Raw genomic sequence first — 22,246 nt, forward strand, 5'->3', positions numbered from 1 at the left:
GCCCCCCCCTCGGCATTGCCAGGTCGCTGGGGCCGTCGGCACAGGGGAAAGGCTGGGAAGAGCAGCCAGCTGGCCCCGCTCCTCTGATACCGCAGGACACGGCTTGTCAGGGGAATAGTTGAAGCTTTGCCGGGGACGGCTGGGCTGTGTTGTGAAGCCCTTCCCGTTCCCTGGGAATTAGGCTGCAGAGATAAAGTAAAATATCTGAGGCCTCGTCCCAGCTGGAGCCGAGTCCTTAAAACGGACCGTGCTGTGCTCCTGGCTGCGATAAAGGAAGAGAGAAATCCTTCCTGGTGAAAAAACCCCGGCTTTCTCTCTTACTCAGCCCGTGCATCATTTTGGCGACCTGCGTGTCATCCTCGGCATCTCGCTGCCTTGCTGCATCTTCTGCGGGCAGGCTGCAGGCGAGCCGGGGAGAGATGCTGGCGCCTGGCCATGCCCCATCACTGAGAGCCCTCTCCGCTGTGGGGTGCCATCGCTGGGTCATCGTGGTCCCAATAAGCCACAGAACTTGCCAAGCCATGAATCAAGAGGGATTTTCTCCGGCCAGTGCAGCGCTGCCCTGGGGTGACACAGCCTGAATCATGCTCCCCCCTTCCAATTTCACTCTCCACGGCTTGGCCCGGCTTTGTCCTGATCTGCTTCACTCCCGGGGAGATCCCCATTTGCCCAGTCCAAGCACTGGGGACAGTCCCTGCCAGGTGTCCTGGCCCTGCTACAACCAGGCACAGGGAGTGAGGGACCCATCTACCTCCGATGCAGAAAGCCCTGTGCCCACCAGTTGCAAACTGGGAGAAAGGACTGAGTGTCCCTCCGGATGGATGGGGAGAGGCAAGGTGAGATGCCAACCTCGTCCTGCCCTACACCACTGCTGTCAGCCTCTGCTGCAGAAACAGCCTTGTCCCACCCAGGATGGCCGTCCTGGTGTCCTCGGGGCCGGTGAAGGTGCCACCAGGAGGTGACCCAACTCCAGCATGGGTGCTGGGACCTCCGAGCCCCTTGGGACCAGTCTCCGAGCCCTGCTCCAACATCTGCCCCCCCGAGGCTGCGGCATCGTGGCTGAGCTGGCAGCCACAAACGTCCCCAGCTCCTGACTCAAAGCCCGGTGCGAATCGTGGGCTGAGGATGAAAGAACAGGTTGGGTTTCTGGTGCCTTTTTCTTCATGGATCCTGGGTTTTGCTGATCCTCCGGGGAGAGGGATCAGTGGGAAAATGGAGCAGGACTGCCCGAGCGCCAGGTGGGACCCAGGGACAGACGAATGGTGCAGTCAGCCCCAATGTGGAGTCACAGCTTTTACCAGCACGTAATTAAGGGTTTCAAAAGCATCTTGAGTGCATCCCCGGTGAGGAAGAGTCTGGTGAGGAGCTCAATCTGTCCTCTGCAGAGAAGAAGAAATGAAGCAGGTTCCTGCCTGCACCTGCAACCTGCGGTGCCTCACTGCTGCCTCCTCCCCGACCTGAGGGGAAGACCGAGAGGCTGTAAGAGAGGCAGAGAGACCTGGAGCTTTTTGGGATTTGTCCCTCTGGGGTCCTCAGCTGGCCTCCATGTCCCCCAGGAGCCGGAGCCCCTGAGGGCTCTGCATTAGAGGGTTGCAAGCTCCTATTTTTCATGCTCTTCATTAAGGGCAAGAGGAGGAGGTGGCACTGTGCCGAAGGGGGACAAGAGGTCGGACCCCAGGGTCTGCACGTGGGGACGGCTCAGAGCATGGATGATTAACCCCGGAGAAACCCAGCCCTGCACGAAGGGCTGGCAGCAGGCAGCGGTGCCTGCCCACAGCCGTCGCTGCCTGCAGCACGAGGAGGAAGGACGAGTGCCACCAAGGTGGGGACCATGGAAGGGGACGGTAGCCAGCGGGTCAAACCGCAGTCGTTCACAGCCCCATTTGTCACCTTAGCTCATTCCCACACCTGGGAGATGGGTTTCGATACCACGTGTCCTTTCAGGAGCAAGGACTCGGGCTGAAGCCTGTGGTTGTCATGCCAGCTTTCCAGTGGAAATACTCCACCGGAGTGACTCTGCCAGGATTCTCGGGAGCCACCCCAGTGTGTTCCTGTCCCCGGTGTGGGGCTGATTCCCAGAGCAGCTCAGTCCCCAGGGACTCAGGCTGCTCAAGCAGTGGTGAGGGGACGGCGTCCCCTCCCTGCCACCTCTGAGCTCAGACAGTTCCCAAGTGACCCGGACACCAGGCTGATGTCTCATGATGGGATCGAAATCTCTGCACCTGGCCGGGCAACTCACGCACCCCACTTTTCCCCGGGGACCTACAAACCCGGCGGGGAGAAAGCAGGCTGCCCTGGATTGCAAAGATGCAATATGCTGCCTGCTGAAATGCTGGCGAGTCACAGCCGGTGACTTCACCGTCCCGGGTTTGCCCGCAGGCAGCTGTCAGCGGCACATCTGGCTCCCCTGCGATGAGACTGAGCTGTTGTTTTGGCTCCAGCCTTGCTGTGCTCAGGTTTGGGCAGGTCTGTGGGGACAGGGACCCCTGCCTAAGGCCCCCCCAGCTGGTGCTAAACCCTTTAGGCTCTCAAGTACCTTATCCTGGCTGTAGTTAAACAGAGGGGCTGAGTTTGAACCTACAGGTGCTGATTGCTGGGAGCGAACGAGGAGGCTGCCTGGATGCTGGTACCCACATTTCAGCATCCATGTACCGACAAGGGAGGAGAGGCTACTTTTTACCTCCTCGGCTGCCAGCTCCATGGGGATGGGGTGTCTCCAAAAAGCTCAGCCAAAAGAAGCCCCATAGACCCCACACACTGCCTTCGGAAGGGTAATAAATGGCCAGGAGCTGGCAATGTCCCTGCCCTACCTCTCCCCCCTGCACTGGGAGCTGCCCTGGGCTGGGTGACTCTGGCCACTGCCCATGGACACTGTTCCAGGTTTGCTCCTGAAAGCATTTGCAGATATTTCTGGGCAGTAACTGCCTTTCCAAATATTTGCCTTGGTGGTAGCGCCCGGCCCCGCTCGCAGCTGGGGCTCCCTCCTCTGCTCACCGCCATGCAAAGCTGAACTCTCCCAGCCGTAGCATCCTTCACGCAGCCTTGTGGCACCTCCATGTCCAGGATCCTACCTCTCCCCATGGGTCACTTCTCCCACCCACCTCCCCACAGCAGGTCCAGGGTCCACAGAGAGTCACCCAGAGCATCTCTCCAGGGCAACCCAGCCCTCCGAAGCTCCCACTCCCCAACATGGGTCACTCACGAGCCCAGCTGCAGGAGAGGAGTCCAAGACTTAAAACTCAAAAGGGGCCTGAGCGGATTGCTCCATGGGCTGCACCAAGAGGCTCTGCTGTCCGCTCTCCTCCAGGTAGGACTGCGCATGGAGCAAGGCTGGGCCAGGGACACCATGGCTTTCATCCCTGAGAGCCTGCTTCAGCCCCAGCTACAAGGAGCCACAGCAACAGGTCCATGGCTTTGCCCTCACCGACGGTCCTGGTTTTCACTCTTTATGGGTCCATGTGCGGAGTGAGTCCAGCCCATGAGCTTGGGCAGCTGCCAACGAAGAGGAACAACACCAAGTTTAGCGATAGGACTATTTGTGTTGCAAGCAAGCCAAGAAAACCCCAGCTGATGGAACAAAGGCCCTTCCCCACCTCGCCACCCCAGCCGAGAGCCGAGCATTGCCCTCCAGGCCTGGAGCGAAGCTGGGACCCTTCCCAGCACAGCCCGTGGGTTACCACCGAGGGCTGAATCATGGTGTTGCAGCCACTCTTTCAACATACAGAAGGGATTTGGCAACCCCATGGGCTATTAATAGAGCCGTGCTGTTCTCCCTGGGCCCCATGCCGTGCTGGATGAGTGCAGGAGAGCAAAGCAAACTCTAAGGGAGGCGAAGCGCTGAGTTTACCTAGGGAGAGGTCGGGCGAGTGGCGAAATAACCTGCTGGAGAGCAGGAACTGGAGAGCTGCCCTCTCTCCACTTATCGCTTCCCGTCCCCATGCTGGCTCCGCCGAGCCAAGAACAATGAACAATGGAGCCAGCGACATGGCGCCGGTGGACGTGCCACCTCCGCTCCCTTCCCGACCCCGCGGAATCCCAGGGGCTCCCACTCTCTGGGGATGGGGGAAAGACACTGTGAGGGGATTGCCGTGGGATGGTCCATTGTGGTTGCTGGTCTTCCAGCCTGGTCTTTTGACTTCACCCGTTGGGTGTGAGAGTCACCCTGACCAGCCAGCAGCATGAGGAGCGAGGTCCCTTTATGGACACCCACGTCACCCAGCTTGGGGACAGAGCAGGACGCTGTAGCCGTGGGTGTTGTCCCAGAAGACGCCGGAGGTGGAGCACCTCTCTGTTGGGAAGGGAAAAATACAGAGAGAAGACATTCTATGAAGAGCTGATTCAGGCTGCTGATCCCGGCTCCAGGAGGATGGAACAAAACCAGCGGTGCCCTTGAGACCCAACCCCTGCCCACTCCGAGCATGGGGCAGAAGGGATGGACACCCCATCACGGCCATCCTGCAAGCTGCTGCGGACGGCGTGGGGTCAGGTCCTGTGGGTACCTGCCCTGGGCCTGCACCAGGAGCACGGCTGTATTTTTAGCGATGGAAGCACCAGGCGGAAGAGCCACCCTACGCAATGAGGAAACCCATCCTGCCCAGCTGCCACCCCTTATCTCACATCCCAGCTCCATCCTGCCCCTGTACCCTCCCTTCCCCAGCGCAGCTCCTCCGCCACCTCCAGCTGTGCCAATACGGCACCGACGGCTTCCCGTCCCACCCCCAGACCAACGTCTGTCTGTCTGTCTCCAGATTCCCCCCCCCCCCGTTGCTCCCCACCACCGTGCTTCAGCCACCACTCCTGCCCCAAATCGGCAGGCAGCAAGGGCGTCGTGTGGGCTCGGGGAACTGGTTTGGGTCTGGGCAGGGGGACCCGCTGTCCATCGCGGACCACCCCAGGCAATGCTGAGCCCATGGGACCCTTCTCCCATCCCCGCAGGCAGTGCCAAGGGCACGGGCATCACAGCCCCAGGGTACCAGGATGGTTTGCATAACCCTTGTAAAATTGGATGCCCCTCAGGGTGGGCTGAGGTCTGGCCGTCTGCCTGCCTGAGGTGATTCAAGAAAGCCTTGGCAGGAGATCAGCCTCACCTAGCAACTCCGGGCAAACAGCCCCGGCTGCGGCTTCGACATTGCCGGCAAGGCCCCGCGGCAGGGGAGGGTGCCCCATGGCAGGGACCACGGCCAAGCCGTGCTGGAGAGGAACCTGCCCTGCCGGGTGGCGGCAGGGAAAGCATCTCTGCTGGGCTGAACCACCAGATGGGATGGAGTGACTGGTTCCCACCGTCCTCCAGCCCTGCCAGACCCCCTGTCCCCGCACCAGGCACCAATGAGCCCAAGAGACACAAGCCAGCTCACCACGTCTACGTCCTGCTTCGCATCCTGGCCGCGCTGCCAGGAATCACTGGCACGGCAGCTGCCTGCACACAGGCAGATGTGTCCTTCCCATGCCCTCGCTCCTGCTTTGCATCATCTCCCTCCTGGGGGCAATGTCCTCTCCCGCCTCCTCCCTGCTCCAGCCTTCTCTTCTGCCGTCTTGCAGCTGGATCCCTATGACAGAGCCAGCAAAGAGCCTGGCCATGGAGCGAGGCTTACCAGGAGGGACCGTGACCATCAGTGGTCCATGCCTGGGAACGGGGTCATCAGCGCTCCAGGATGGGCTGGGAACAGCCGATTCGGAAAATTCACCTTCTACCGCAAGGACTTGGCCTTTCGCCGTCTTCATTTTGCTCAAAGGGCTGAAAAGCTGGGAGAAATGCCATGATTGCTTCCCGACGCCCCATGGTTTGGAGAGCACCCAGTAGAGACGTCAGTGGGAGCAGGTGGGAGCGTGCCGGCTCCTGAGTCAGCAGGCACCGAACACCCCAGGGCAGCAGACGGCATGGGAACCTCCGTCCTGCAGCCGGGTCCCTGGGGCTTTCATGCTCTCCAATCCACCACCCCTTGGCCCAGCCACGCAGCAGACACTTCTGTAACCCTTCCTCTAAAAGCTCTTTAAACATGGAAAACACAACGTGCACCCTTAATGTTCCCTCGCACTGCTGCTGCAAGCCTTCCTCCCTCCTAACCGATGATGATGGCTCTGCAGGACTCATCAAGGATGGCAAAAGACCAGACAGACCACAGCGCATGGAGAATTTCCTTTTGTTTCAGACAATAATTTAAATTGTTTTGCTCTCCAGGACAAGCACATAATCCTTTTGTGTGTGTGTGTGTGTGTGTGTATCATCATTTTATCTTCTGATCAACCACTGACATTTAAACACCCCCTGAAAGGTTCCCAAAGTACACGAAGTCCATGCAACTGTGCACCTTTAGCATAGTGCTGAAGTAAAGTACCGTCACAAGAAGAGTTTGGTCTGAAGCCATAAATAGTCAATACCGCATCTGCCAGGAAATTAATCAGTTCTTCAGCTCGGCGTGCACCTCGCTAGCATCACCTAGGGAGATAGAGATAGATCTATGGTTTACTCAGACAGACACCTCTTTTAGTGTAAACTGTTGAAAAAGGAGCTGATAGCATCAGTGTTCACTGTGATTTTGCCTCACTTTAGCATCAGTATGTGCTGACACACAGAGAAGCAGTAGACATGTACACCGTCCCCCTGGTGATGGCTGGCTGCCTTCTGCATCTTTGCTGAGCGATGTGTGCAGGATGGCATCCCGCTCCTCAAGCCCGGTAGGATGTACTCTGTTCCTCGCAGCTGCCCCCCAGGTCCAGAGCTCTCCTTCCTCCGACTCGCTTCTCACTCAAGGCCATAAACACCCACTGAACATTTCTTTCTGCATCGGTCTGTCCCCAGAGCCGTAGCTGTTAAAAACAACCTAATGCAAGAGTCTGCATCTGTGGGATGCAGACCACAATCAAACTGTCCCCAATATCCCTCACGTTTTCTCCCTGTCTGTACATATCCTGGCACACAGATGCCTCAATAGATTTCCCTAAGTGCCTGCTTGTGCTATGCAATAAAAAAGACATTTTTGTATTTAAAAAAACCCAAAACAACAACAAACTCAAAGCCAGGCCCACACATCCTGATGTGGTCCAGGACCCTGACCCACACCCATGCTCACAGTCACCAGCTCCAGCAAACACAGCTGCCGACCCAGTTTGACGCTAGCAGCGGTGGGACACGGACAAGCACGTCCCTTCCCCGTGCCACTGCAGGAGCCTGTGCTGGCAGCTGCAGGGACCTGCTGGCTGGGCTCGGCTTGGGGCTCCTGGCACCCCCAAACCCATCTGGGAGGCTCAGGCTGGTGGATCCCGCTGTTGATGTGGGGGCTGAAGCCTGTAGAGCTGGGACTCCCCTACCCTCCAGGTTTGCTACAGCCCCTACCCCTGGGAGCAAACAGTCCCTCAGCCACCAGCGTCCCCCCCAGGACCCCACCGGACAGCCGTTCCCGACCCGCCATCGCTTTGGTGGCAATGCTCCAGCATCAATTAAGCAGCACTTGGAGAGGCAGCAATTTTTAAAGCCATAACCAAGATGTGGCACTGACCCCTAGTGACAAGCTCCTGCCCCGATGCTGCACGGCGAAGGGCTGCGATCGAAAAAGGACACGTGGTCAAGAAGAGCGGGGACATGGGAACGCTCCTCTATCTTGCACAAACCCTGCAGAAGGAAAGGATCCTTCTGCCACAGGGGTCCGCGGGCTGAGGGAGCATTCCCGTAGGGATGCATCCATCCCAGCCACCCTGGCCCAGGACACCAGCCCCTCCGCTCACCACGGTGCGCCCAAGACAGATGCAGATTGACTGTACTTGAGATAGAATTTATTTCAGACATCAATGACAAGCCCAAATATCGCACTTCACCTGCACCAAGTGGGAGAGCGATGCTGTAACGGCAGCAGTGGCGTCATTAAGGACAGGGTGGGAAACGACCAACGTACAGCTCGTAGAGCCCAGCAGTGTAACGACCTTATACAGAAGAGGAATGACGGGAACTCATGGAGGATCTGTTTGTGCCCTGACCTACTCCTTCCCTTGGGAATGCTCAGCTGCATGGCAGCCTCTGATCTGCATGCTACATTACTTTAAATACATACATTTTGGCTCTAAGCCTGTCATTAAGTCCAAAAATGGTCTGTTTCAATTAAGGGCTTCAAGGAGAGCCCAGGACTAATGGTCTATTTCTGGACATTTCAAAATACTCCCAACCATGTGGGCTGCTTGCAGGACAAGCAATACAGACTTTACAACGCTCTCAGCAGTTCCTTACCGTCAATTTTTCCCCTCCCCAGTAACTTCAGAGCCATAAGGAGGAGGAGGAGGATCCAACCCTTCTGGCACCTCTCAGCGGTGCTGTGGAAGGGAGCAGATGCTTATTGAAGGGGGTGGGAAGATGATCATGGCATGGGTGGGATTAGACAAAGCTTCCCTCCAAACACATGGCCCTCCCCAGTCCACATCCCACGCTGGTCTGCAGGCTCAGGTCCTCCAGCCAGGAACGACAGACTTTTTGCTGTCCCCAGGAGATGGGCAGAGGCTGGAAAGCCACTTCCCCGGGTCCTGCGTCTCCCCATCTAGCTATGGATGTGAAGCAGCTCCATCCCACCTCAGAAGGGTCTGTCTCCAGCACTGCCGGCCTTGCCCTTCATCTCCCTCCCCTCATTTCCAAAGCGCTGGGCTTTCTCCAGACCTCACTCCCTGCACCGTCCCCAGCTCAGGAGGCACCAACCTTGCTGCTGTCACTGACAGCAAAGAAAAATTGAGGCTGAAAATAACCCCTCAGGCTTGTACCCAAGAAAATGCCAGCACTAAGCAAAGCCACCTTCCGACCTGCCTGCCCTTGGGATTTTCTGGGAGATTTTTGTCCCAGCTATTCACGGCTGTTGTGATGACCTGAGCTCTGGCCTTTGTAATAAAACTGCTTTAACCAGATATTTCTCTTAGTCCCGAGGATGAACACGCTCATGAATTCAGTTCACGAATCAGGTGTAAACACAAGTGGGTGCCAGTTTAAGCAGCCCTGTAATGGGTGGCACACTTGCCCTCCCAGCTCCACATGGTTACAGTGCAGATATAATCACTTTTTGAGAGCAGGGCTTGCCGACATGCACCAGTAGAGCAGCTACTGCAACCGTAGGAACAGAAAATGCTTTATCCTGGAATCACTCACACCTTCTTGCTCAGGGGTGACCAAAGCGCCTGTGTGAGACATACAGAAACTATAGACCAGGGCTGCACTGACTTTTCCAGTATAACTCGTTGCACAGGCGAGCTTCCAGCATGTGGTGAGCTTACCCCATCTCTCCCCCAGCTATGGGGTGGGCTGAGCTCCCTCACAGCAACCTCCCTGCAGATCTGCTCTTGCCGCTTGCTGTGCAATGCAATCCTAGGAGCAGCCGGGGGGGCCAAGGTGTGGGGTGTACGGACATGTTTCTGGCATCAGAAATCACAGCCACCGCAGAATGACCAGCACACTGCAGCAGGGAACTCACACTGAGACTTAGGGGCTGTTTTATCCCTTCACCATTAATTTACTGCTTAAAGCACTTCACTCCTTGGTGTAAAGGCTCACAGAGGGCTGGGAAAGTGAGAAGGTTTTCTGGGCACCGTCCCACATCTTTCACTGCCCCTGGCAGCGGCATGCCCAGCTCTCAGAGCTCACTGTGTCTCTTGCCCTGCTTTTCCCTTGCCGCCAGCCTCGGGACTGTCCCCCGAAGGTCCCTCCCGGGGGACCCGACTTTCTCTGCCTTGGTGTCCTGGGACGGCTCCTCCTGGACCATGATGTCCCCTCCTGGATTTTCGGGTGGGTGCCGTGCCGGTGTGTCCCCACGGCGGTGGGAGGTGTGGAGAGGGAGCTCGGGCACGGCAGTCTCCATCATCTGAAGGAAGTCGTAAGCAGGGAGAGGGGGTTTCCAGTCCTCCTCAGACAAGGTACCTGAGAAGCAAATTCAGTCCCGTGTTAAAAAGTTAAGAGTTATGCAGCCCCACTCCACGGAAATTTCCCTTTCGAAGCAATTATGGCTTTTTTTGCCCTTTCCAGTGAATGCAAAATTAAAGATCTTTTCTTAAAGATCACCCTCTTTCCTCCAAAACTAATACCACCACCCAAATGAAACCAGTCAGGGGTGCATTAGTATTTACTGGAGCTGGCCAAGGCTCTGCTCCCCGAAGGCTATGGGGGTCCTCTGTCCTCAGACACCCCCACTGCAAAGGTCACACTCGGGTTCTGTCCACCAGTGGGTGGATGTTTCACTCGGGTCTCAGATAACTGTGTTAATGACTGTGCATTACTGAGATGCCATTAGGAGTGAGGGGAGACTCCTGTCCATACCAGGAGGAAGCGGTCCCATTAGGTGACCTTTTTATGCTTTTAAGACTGATCACACGGTTTGTAGCATTTAAAAGCCTGAGGAAGGAGGCTGTGATGGCTGGCACAGCCCTTGGCTGTGCGGTGAGCTGCTCAGCCATCAGCTCACCCCTCTGACACCCCTGAAAACTAAGGTCCCTTCCTAGAGACCTACATGACAGCCAGGTGCCTTTAGCAGTGGAAATGGAAAGAGGTGTGGGAGGACAGCTGGCTTACAGGGTTCTTCCAGCGATTACTGGGTCAGAAATGGTGTCTTCAGCTCTGGCGAGAGCCTACACATCCTACCCTGCCACGCTTTTGGAAACACTTGCTTTGAAAGGCTCGTTTTAAAATTCACAAGCATCAAGTGGAGTCAACCCCACTGCCTTTCCGGAGCCTGAAGCAGGCTGGCAGCCAGCAGTTCCCAGGATCCCTGGCTACACATAAGACATGAGGAAGGCACATCTGTGCTGCCTTCCTCCAAAGCTTCAGCAGGCTGATCAAGGCAGGAGGGATGCAGTGAAAAGCTTCACAATACAAGCCAACCCTTTATGTCTCAAAGACCACAGCAAAGCACCAGCTTCCTTATCCTCTCCCATCCAAAAAAATGCTGGAAGGTGCCTAAAGAGCAGCTATTTCTTATGCTGACAGCTGGGAGTCAGGAGATTTTCTATTAGCAAGCTGTGTTTCAGAAGGTTTGTTTGCAGCAACTGGAGAGCACAGCCAGGTTTGGGGATTATGATGGGGAAGGGATGTCGATCCAGAACTATTCTTGCTTGGCTCTGAACATTAAACAGTCCCGAAGCACACTCGTGAATGCGGGTATTCTCTTCTGGCCGGACTATTTGTACTTCTCCAGCTCACGGTAGCATAGCCAGTTTTTCCATCATTAAATTCCAGGGGAGACAATTTATTGCACGTAGCATCTTCTCATAAACAGACCGGAGCTAACAGTGCATGCTTAGGAACATTACAGAAGTGTGTCCACTTACTGCTGGGAATCTCCAGTCCTGCTTTTAGCTTCTCCAGCCAAGACAAGATGTTCATTTCAGTGATGGACTGCTCTGATGGGAACTTGAATACCTGACCCCCGGCGTGAAGCTTCACCCAGATGAGAACAGGCAGCGAAGGCATGGTGGCAAAGTATGCCTTCAGGACGCCGTGTCCCACTGGAGTCTTCCTCCTGTTGGGAAAAGGAGATTCAACTCGCTCACCAGCGGTCTGGCAGCACAACAGGACTGAGAGCAAAGCAAGCGCCAAAGCCCTCAGGCCACATCCAGCAAAGCACACACTTTTGCCTATGGGATGGCTGTAGAAGCTCATCACATATTATTTATAAGCTCAATGCCTTAAGCAAGCCATTAGAGTCCAATGGAGAGCGAGCAGACAGCAGATTAGATGAGTAAAGAAATCCTCGAGCAGGAGGAGCTGGGGCAAATGCTGCAGGAGGGTGTGAAATGTTCTCCACCGTAAGTTTTTAAGACAGGAGCAGGACAGGTCCTGCAGCCCCGCTGCTTGCAGGGAGAGCTACCAGCTCCCTCCAGCCCAGTGGCTGCCACTGCCCCGTGGCTGCGGCAAGTCCACAGGGGGTGGAAAGGCAGGGGCTGATACAGAGGGCTGTGCTCAGGTGGTCCAGCCACTGGGCAGCTGCTGGGGGCTTCCCCAAAGCCCAAGGAGCTGGGATGGCAACTTCCCCAAGCGACACAGAGAGAGCCAAAAGAGGATATCGAGATGGAGGGACAGGAAGCCCGCAAAGATGCTGAGTGCTTCTGGCACTATTTTCAGGCTAAGAGTGATGCTCGAGGTCTGAGCTGGCTCTCCCATGGAAATGAGGACCTCTTTCTAGGACTATGCTTCTGTTTCTGAGCCAATGGTTGTATTCTGCCCTCTTTTGTGGCCGTGCTCTTTTGCTCTGACAAAGTACAGCTCGCTCTTTCTCAGGAAGGGAGAGCAAAGGCAGATGTGTAGGTGGGGAAGTTCCAGGGGTTCTCGTTTCTTGTGCATTACTGGCAAACAAATTGTCTTCTCTTTGAAAACATGTGTATTCCCCGTTAGCTAAACTTCAGCCCACGCTGCGAGGTGCTTCTCAGACTTCAAAGCACGTTATGATTAAGGCAGTGAGGTGTCTCTGGGCTTGGGCAAAACAAAGAGGCTAAAAATTGAAAACGCAACCAGGGAGGGGAGGATTAGGAAAAAATCCCCTCTCCTATAACCTTCTATTTCTTAGCTCCTGGATTCATTTTGCTTCTTGAATATTTTTTAAGTTTGCCTTACGGGGCTTTTTCTGGCTGTCCCTTCTTCTGAAAACTTTCTTTCCCCCAGTCAACAATTGGTAATCGCCCTGCTGATCTTCCCTCTAATTGCTGATGGAATAAACAAGTCAAGATACTCCAGGAGGGCAAATTTACTTTTTTCCCCCACAAGTGACGGAAATACAAATAACACCAGAGCCAGGGTCAAGTTACTATGCGATATCTTTGAGAACATTTTACTGTACTGAAAATTATTTCTGCAATCAATTAAACATTTACTAATTTTACTTTGTTATGCAATTTTGCAGCTGCCCAGAACACATACTGAATCATTGCTAAATGATTTGACCTCCCAACTCATGATGATTTCAGACCGAATAATCACATTACCAGCTAGATAGTGTTTTCAGTAATTGCAGATTCAGTATTTTCCTTGCACTGAAATGCTAAGAGCAAGCTAACGGAAAGAAGAAAAGAGGTTTTTACACACTCACAAGTTCAACCAGCAAGCCACAAATGCTTGCTGGGGTCTTCCTTTTGCCAGCTTCAGCATTTCTTTGCTTTCCATTTGACCTATGTCACCATCGCTGAATAAGATGAGGAAGGGCTTTCTGAGTTGCAAGTAGCAGGGCAGATTTTGCACGGTGATTTCTGGCTGCGAGACATCAAAACAACAAGTTGGGGTTTATAGGGAGGGGAGAATAAGACAAAATTAGACTTTCTGTCCTTACGCGAGGGGTGCAGGGGCTAAAGCAAGGCTGTAGTGTCCATGTTGAACGCAAGCAGCTCGAAAACAAGTGTGGGTGCTGGGATCTTGGTGCACGTTGGAGATGTCTACGCCCAACCCTGCCCATGGCAAGCCAAGTCTGTATGAGCAGCTGTGTGCTCTGAGATGAAGGGGTGTGAGCAGAGAAGGCAGAAGCAAGGTCACCTCAGCCCAGCTCCATGTGTTATGGCTATAACCAGTCTCTGAAAGGCATGTGCAAGAGGCAGGGACCAGACCCTGCGAGAGGCCAAGCCACCACAGCAGCGGGTCTGTGACTACGAGCACAAGCCAGGCCATCGACTCCCAGGGTCTCCTCCCACGAGACCACACCGCAAACAGCAGATTTCTGTCCAGACTGTCTGATCCAAGCCATAAAATCTAAAAACAAATGTAACTCAGCATGATAGAAATAATGAGCAAACATATTTATTTTGCACAGCTCCACGCTATAATCAGTTCTGCAAATTACTGCAATGGAAAAAGGACACTATATTTTTTTTTTACTTACAAAAATGTCCAGCAGTTCATATCTGATCATCTGCACCATGTCCTGCACGCTCTGTTTGGACAAAGCGATGCCTTCCACGCTCCGACCTCCGCTCCTGGCAAGGAGGAGGGCAGGGGGAGACACTGCATATTTACGGGATCTGAAAAAGAGGGATGGAAACAAGAACCAGCCAGGGGATTTGACACACACCAGATCTGCTGTACGCAGAGCTGGCATCCTCCCAGTGAAAAGTGGGGACAGGGATGTAGAGGCACAGGCACCTGCAGGAGGAAAGGGTCATGTTGCCCATTGCCCAGTCTCCAGCCCCTGCACAGTCCTGGTTTGATGGGGAGAGATGGGGCTGATGTGTTCCCTCGTCCCCTTCTGAAACAAGCCCTTACCCAGCTCGCACCAGATGCTAAATATACACACACACACACAAACGGCACTTTCTTCTGCAAAAAAAAAGACATCGGCAGCTAAATAGGGCAAATCCAAAACACCACCATCTAAACTATTTGCTGGCACTTCTCTTTCATTTTGACACCTAAGGTTAGGTGCTGCAAATACACACCCAGTGCTTTACTCTGCCTCCCAAGCCAAGGCAAACAGAAGGTCTTAGACTCCATCTGAGGGACAGCAACCTACACAAAATAAGCTCCAGGAGATCTAATTTTTGACTTGGTGAACATGGGCAATTTTGCTGAAGTCCAGCTCTGCATTAGAGCAACACACACAGACTGCACAGATATACTCTTGGTGGAGAAACCAGCTCATCCTTTGTTCCCTAATGTTCTTCTGGTTAAGAAGGGTTCTTCTGGTTCAAGGGTATTTAAAGAAAAGCTGAGAAGATGGAAAGAGCAAAAATAGGAGAAGTCTGAGCAATGAAAGGGCAGGGGGTACATCAAGATGGGAGAGCAATATTCTGGAAGTTTGAGGAACTTCAGTCCTGAAGGCTCCAGATGTCAGTGCCCAGAGGAAGGGTGTGACAGAGGAAGTCAGCTGCCTCAACAGTTTTTTGGGGGACATCTGTAGTCTATTTTTCAAAGGCTGCTGGTAATTATTCAAAGGCTGTGACCTCAGAATTGCTGGGGAAGTGAGCAAGGTGTAAGGACGTTTTGGATTGAGGAGGTGGGGGGCGTGGAAAGCGTTTGATTTCCTTTTCGAAAGTAATCTGGTCCATCTGTTTTTTTCTCCATATGAGGAAGATGCAACACAGACTCAGCCTACTGCAAAGGCAGCTCAGAGAAAAGTCATGTTACAACCAATTGCACCTCCCTCCATGGTTTGCTCAGGCAAGTTCAGTTTGGACACTTATATTAGCAGTTCTGAATGGGATGGAGATTTGTTCAAATTTGCTTTAAAAATCTCAGTGTTTGGTGTTTTAGGTCATCAGTGACAAAGCAGGTGGAGGGAACGGCAGGTAACACATTTCCATGATGTTCAGCTCGTATGTAGGCCTCTCACTTCCTCCACCACAGCACTTACCCATCTGGAAATAATACACCCACTGCAAATTTCTAAGGGGCACCCAAGATCTGCACTGATGCCTTGATAAAGAGCAGCAGTAATGAATGACCTCGGACTTCCCTGAGGCCTTCAAATGTTGTGAGTCAAACTGTTCTTGGATTTAACCAAGGCATTTCAGTTTCTTTTTGCAGTATCCTCTGCTTTTTAAAATTTCTCATTGTAAATCCAGCCCTGAGCTAAGCTTTCCCCTTTCTGCCCAGAATCCCGAGCTCAACCAGTCAAAGAAGTTGAGTTTCCCACTTCTGGTCACGGCTGGGAATCCTCTGATCTATTAGGAAGGTCCTTAACTTTCCTCTCTGTTGTTTTTCAAATTAACCTGTATTTGCAATCAATTAAGAATGGTAAAAGCCTAGAAATTTTTTAAATTGAGGGATTTTGAACTTCTCAGACTTCCACAGGTCTTAAAGAGACTCTGCCTTGATGACTTCTCAGAGGAGGTAAGGACTCCTGCTCCCTATGTCTAAATACATCAACTTGTTCAGCAGCCTTTGATAAGGAAGTTTATTACATAGTTCCAGAAAACCAACAAATTCCCCACCTAACAGCTAGAGTCTACCCTGAAATCATTTCTCATCTTATTGGTACCAAGTGGTTGTATTGTTGCTTACCACAGCTTTCTATTGATACAGCAGGGGCATTCGATGGGTAATATGAGACTTGCATTTAAATCAAAAACATCTGCAAACAAATACTTGGCAGGAATCTATGACATCTAAGCATTTGAGAAATAAATAATTACTTCATTCAAAGCATTTCTTCCTTAACGCTTTTTTTTTTCATTAGTTACCAACCGAGCATGTGCTTGCTGAGCAAACAGTTTTGCTAACAACATTCTTTGTGTATTTTGTATACCTTTTTCTCTGGGAAGAGGGGACTCGGCTTTCTGTGACCTGGGAGCCACAAACATTTCCTCCTTGAGTGTTTAGCAGAAGAATAGCTTTTCTTCTCTTAAGAAGGGAAGTGAGCCTGGCTCTTGCATAAGAAATTCCTGTAAGTGTTTACTTTCTACTTACAGTTGCAAAGATGACCAGCTACAGTAGCTTCACCCACAAATCACAGCCAAATTCCAAACTTGGCAGAATGAATATCTATATAAACTGTATTAACTATTCCAACTAAACAGGAGCACGCTGCAGACTGTGGCTGGAGCAGAAGGATAGAGGTGTATTCTTCCATGTCATTGCTGAGAAAACACAGGCTTTTTCTACTGGTATCTTGTTTTGTGAGATCACCCTGCCCTCCTTTGCTTTTTTTAACTTCTATCAGCACAGTTTGGTTAATAGAGACGTACTAGCAAGATATTTGCATTTTTATTCTCCGTGCATACCACAAAAATGCCCGTGTCTTGTCAGACGCACTAGAGATGCATTGCATCTGTAAGAAACTAATGAAAATAATTCACTGTTGCATTACTGGCTGTTAAACCCACACCTGGAAAACAGGCCAAGGACCTTCTGGGATTTTTATCTCTGCCTTGATAGCTAATTCCTGATGGAAATGAGATGCCAGGACAAGCTGAAGATTCCCCCTGGATCTAGCTGCATTTATAGGCACTGAAGCATCTCTCATGGTCTAATCCAAAGCACTTTGCCCCTTGCTGGAGTGAGTCTTAATGACACAGTTAAGTGCATGGACTGATACATGCTCAGATCCCATTAGCTCCAATTTGGCTTAAAGTTAGGGCTGCAATTGATGCTCTTAGTCAGTCAGGAACTGACCAAGAAAGCCTTGACTTCGCCTTTACCATATGAACAGGAGGAAAGCTGCTATATTTTTCCAGCACTCTTCCTCCAGAAAGAGGATGCACCTCCCCAGAGCTCTGTCTGGAAACGGTGGTAACGTTTTGCTCTTGCTGAGGGGAGGGAAACGGGTGAGCTCATCATTCAAGCAAAAAAAGATTAAGATTAACTGTTGAAAAGATAGAGGTAGGTTCTTCCCCATCCTTGGCAGTTGCAAACGTCTCACAGCCAGATGCGAGCGCCCACCGGGAAGCTGGATGAGACCAAAGGGGTTTAACACCTTTCCCAGCGCTGCAGAAAGGCCACCTGCTCCACACCAAGGCAGCTCCATGGAAAGACAGCATTTATTTCAGGTCTTTCAAACCATCTTCCAGCACCGAGACACAAAGCCCACTCCACCGCTACCCAAGAAAGCCTGCAAGTAGTCACAAGGAGCCTCTCTTTTGGCTGCTCTTGGCAACTGGGGGCAACCATCAGAGCAAGACTCACATTTAGAGCCCTGGCTTTGCAGCAATCCCCTTACGCTCCCCCTCCCCATCCCCACTGGCACTTTCCCAGCATCAGGCCAGGGAAGAGGACACAAGAAGCTGAAGGGACTGCAGAAAGAAGAAGACCAGTAGCAATTCATCACTTCTTCCTGATGGAAAGAGAAGGGCAGAATTGTTTTTTCTTCCTCACACACTGATCCTAGCTAGAGGATATAATTTTTCCAGCCTGTTTTTTCCTCCATAAAAGTTTGGTCCTGTTTGTATGAGGAACCCAACAGATGCATGGGGGCTGGCAGGGCTGGAGGACTGAAAATACCCAGAGTGAACTTAAACAGCAGGAAGGGAGATGACTGTTCATTTCAACAGGGCTAAATAAGTTGCCCATGGAGACAAGCTGCAAATCAGTGGCAGAGCCAGGGCTACATCTCCCTTTGGCCGAGTCCTGACCAATCTCCCTACAGGACTAAATCACTCGTAGCTGCTTAGAGCTGCTGATAAACACTCAGCCTGGCCAGTGACACTTGCTCTAGATATTGGCTTTCACTAAATGCAGATCAGTTTAAATTCTCACCAAATAAAAAGAGAACCAACTTACAAAGCCAAGGCATCATCTTCGAAATACATCCCCATTGTTACATGGCCACTTAAGATGTTTCCTGCCTCTTCGAAAGCTTCCCTGGCTGTAAGAAAGACAAAGATACAAAAAGACCAATTATAAGTCTAATTAGAAATCTTATAAGTCCCAGTGACCCTTTGGAAATGACTGATGGTGACTTAACTGAAGTAGTGCTAAGTGCCCAGCAGATAAACCAACCTCTCCCACAAGTCCTTTTGGTTTTATCCAGTTCCTCAGAGCAGGCAGGGTCTGTTACAGGCATCCAGCTAAGATAGGGAAGGTCAAAAAGCTAAAATGCCTTGCAGACACAGCATGCTCCACCGCTTTGTGCAGCTGCAAAGAGAGGGCAGCACCTCTGCCAACACACTTCAGCATAAACCCATGTGCAGCAGCTGCGATGGTTCACCAGTTGCTCTACCGAGACGGCGAGGTCAGGTAGAGGATGGGGAGGAAAGGATGGGTTGGGGCTTTCTTGATCCACCACAGCTGCATCTATCTGTGTTGAGAGACTGATAGCAGAGCCCCAAAATGAAGCTGGTTCCAGAGCTGGTTTATGCCATCAGAAAATATCCTGGTTTAGGCAGCTGGATCCATGGGAGGGACAAGCTTTGTGAGAACATGCAAGCCATTGTGTGTGAGTTTGTAAAATACAGTTATAGATCAAAGATCAAAACCACTGCTGCCAAAGGTAGGGTGAAAATGGGGCAGATTTCAACACACACCCTCTCTCCCCCTTTGTATTGAGCAATCGAAAGCAACAAAAAAGGCTCTTCTGACTTAAAGACACTAAGGAATCACACTCTGGAGAAGTCAGGTTTTCCCAAGAATTGATTACATCTCAGATACAGCCATAATATATGTTGCTTTATAACTTAAATAAGATTTCATTCAGATACTATTTAGTGTTCCTCGTAACGTTCACCGTCATATCACAACTGGCCAGCCCAAGCTCTTGGGACCGGTGACTCAGACCTCAATAGACTGAGGCTGGCTCAAAACTGGCCACTTTTTGGTTCTTTGCCTCCTGCTTTCCAGCTACACTCAAAGCCGTATTTTCCATTGTGTTCCCCTGGAACCACAGGGACCGCAAACTTTCCTTTATACTATTTTCCTTTCCAAATGGAAGCTTAGATCCTTAAAGGAGTGGCTCATTGAGGGTTCAGACAGTGTAGGAAACAACACACATACAACAAAGCTGGTGACACAGCTTGGCTGGTTCATCTTGTCACAGAGAAACCACCGTTGGATGGGTTTGACGTTAGTTCCCAGCTATTTGGTCACTTGATTTTATCAGTGTTGAGAGAAAAGCAACCCATAGGACCAGCTGATAAGGATCACCGAGAACTTCACCAACAAACCCTTTGTGAACTTGTCTGTGCCCCAGCTACCAGAGAAAAGGCCATGGGGCAGACCGTGAGCATGCCTTGTGCCATAAGGCACTAAAGGACACAGCCTGACATGGAAAGACCAGGCTCGCAACCAAACTTCCTCAGCAGAGCATTTCTACAGGCATTTAGCCTTAAACACCTGCTTGAGATGTAAGCTCATCTTCAAGTGGTGCCCTGCAGCATCCCTGGCTGCAGGAATTCTCTCCTACATCAGGACAACCTTCAGCAGAGTCCAGGCTTACTCCTTGCATCAGGGTTATTCCTGATGAGATCTTCCCTCCCTATCACACTTCCAAATTTTCCCATATTTTGGGGACTGTGCCAGACCCAGAGCCACGCACCAGCCTTCATTTCTCAACCGCTCACAGCAACCATCTCTTAGTGCTGTGCAAGAAACCCCCCACTACAGACACGAAGCCCTTCTAAAGAAGCCGTTTAAACATTTCCTAGAAAATTAGTCCCCCCTGAGAGCACTGTTTTAATTCCCCGCAGGGCCTGATCATGTGCTGCAGCAGATGCCTCCAGCTGGAATCCCAGCTGCTTTCCATGACAGCCACCGCGAATTGCACAAGCCCAACTTCACTGCAGGATTTGGGAACAAGAAGGAATAAAACTGCCAGATGAGGAAGGGTCTACAGCTCCTGCAGAGTTTTCGGAGGCAGGATCTGAGCATCACCCCTTATCCCTCTAGCAGAAGGCATCTCATGAAACCATGCTCTCCAGCAGCACCTGTAGCATCTTTGCATGCCTTCTTCACTTTGTTTACACTGGTGCTGGCAAGCCCTATGATGGTACCAGAGCTTTGCAGAACACAGGTGTATTTTTAAACATTTGCTGCACAGTTTAGGACAGAGTCTTACTTCCAAGTATGCTTCCCGTTTCTGCAGAGCCAACAAATTTGTCTCCTATAAGTTCTCCAAGTTTCCAGGAAAATGCTCATTCACTGCCCTAGTAACATGATTCACCTCTTTGTAATAAATTTTAATTAGGATTTTTCCGACAAGCCTCTTGTAGCTCAGACCCACTAAATGACTTCTTAACATAGTCCTGACACTAAGTGTTGGAAGAAGTCCAGGGCTTTATTTAACTGGACATCTCGTTGCTTTGTTTCAGTTAACTAGAAATGGCAATGATATGGCACGTTGCTCATTCAGGTTAGAGCAGGAATTCTTGCCATGAGAAAATCATTGGAAATTCCAGATAAGTCTGTGGGCAGATAAGAGCAGCAATGTGGTTTCCCTGACTCTGGCCTGGGTTTGATGTCACAACAGCTGGCTCCAGTTTTCTGCTCCCTCGGGTCATTCTGCATGATGCTCAAACACCCCGCAGGTTACAGGTGGTGAAAGCATCACGTATTTCATCTCCCTTGGCAGCTGCAACTGCATTACCCCAGACTGCGGATGCCATTCCAGATTGCAGACCGAGTGCGCCCCGAGGAAAGAGGCAAACTTGTGGGCTCCACATCGAGCCGTCTGGAAACCTCCAAGACTGTTGTTAGCACGGAAGCAAATTAACTTCTCCTATATAGGAAAGAGTCTTGAGCTCACACATCCAGCCAGACCCAGGCAGGTTCCTTCCACGAACCCCTCTCACCGTCCCCATGTTGCCCAAGGTCCTATCATGGGGCGAATCCAGGCTCCACTACTGCAGAGAGTGGAATTATCTGGAATAGAGGGGAGATTTTGCAGCTCCGCTGATGAAAAGCAGGGAGAAATGGGCTAAAGGTTTTTTGACATCAGTAAGATTTTCTGCTATATTTAACAGACTTAGACCCTCCAGAAGAAGGCAGGCATATTAGCTGTCAGCTGGCTTGGTGAACACAACCCAAGTGTTTTCTAGTTGGTTCCAGACATTTAATTTTGTTCTTACCTCTGTGCTCAGTGGATTCCCTCTGGACCTCCTCATGTAAGAAAGTAGCTTGGTTTGCATTTAACCAAAGTTTACAGGCACAAGGGAGCTTAAAAATGAAAAAATAGTCTGAAATTTTGATCTTAAGACAGATCAGAAAACTCTCCTTTTTTTAAATGCAGTAATTCCCAGGGGTCCTAGCTCTCCACTGTGGATTTGCCTGAAGTTCCCTTTCCACACTGACTTCATTCTCTCTCCTGTGTTAACATGTATGATTGTCACATGAAAAATCACTGTAGCTCTCGGGTCAATCTTCCCATCTTTCAGAAAGGCTGTGGAAAACCAGTGGATCCCGGACCACAGCTATGGCATGCAACTGGAATGATACTGGAGCAGCATCGGAGTGACTAACAGCACCCTATGCAGTGGGCAGGGGAGGGAGAGCATGACTGCTCCAAATTTCAGCCACTGGTCAGGACTATACGGACTGAGACTACAAAGTGAGACAAATTCAAACAAGTTCAGAACACTCCTTCCAGCAACTTTGCTTAGCATTTCTAGCTGATGTCCACTACTCTGGGGGCAGTGCCCACTTATTTAGAAGTCTATAAGTGGATTTCATTGAGTTATTCACATTCATTCCTTTTGATGTAAGAAATTTGTATTTTATCTTATTGCTGCTTTGCTTTTTTTTTTTTAAAAAAGGATTTGGATTGTGTGTTGGTTGCGAGGACTGAGACTACCACATTTGCTGGAGGAGGAGTCAGCAAGATAACTATCAGTCCAGTAGTGGAAAGGGATTTCTTTAAGAAAGAATATGCTGTGACATGCTGTACAC

The 22,246-nt window shown here is 51.3% G+C and overlaps 1 protein-coding gene across 1 annotated transcript in view; it reads right to left on the reverse strand.

Moving 5' to 3' along the window:
* Positions 1 to 9,599: 9,599 nt before the first annotated feature.
* TXNDC16 (thioredoxin domain containing 16) overlaps positions 9,600 to 22,246 on the reverse strand; it is a 37,083-nt gene continuing 24,436 nt past the window's right edge. The window contains exons 16-20 of the mRNA XM_010579783.1: positions 18,152 to 18,236; positions 13,821 to 13,959; positions 13,041 to 13,201; positions 11,287 to 11,477; positions 9,600 to 9,883 (exon numbers count right to left, since the gene is read on the reverse strand). Coding sequence (XP_010578085.1) covers positions 9,600 to 9,883; positions 11,287 to 11,477; positions 13,041 to 13,201; positions 13,821 to 13,959; positions 18,152 to 18,236 — 860 coding nt within the window. The remainder of the gene's footprint in view (positions 9,884 to 11,286; positions 11,478 to 13,040; positions 13,202 to 13,820; positions 13,960 to 18,151; positions 18,237 to 22,246) is intronic.

The sequence above is a fragment of the Haliaeetus leucocephalus genome, unplaced genomic scaffold, assembly GCF_000737465.1.
Source record: "Haliaeetus leucocephalus isolate CR32 unplaced genomic scaffold, Haliaeetus_leucocephalus-4.0 Scaffold678, whole genome shotgun sequence".
In the NCBI taxonomy this organism is placed as follows: domain Eukaryota; kingdom Metazoa; phylum Chordata; class Aves; order Accipitriformes; family Accipitridae; genus Haliaeetus; species Haliaeetus leucocephalus.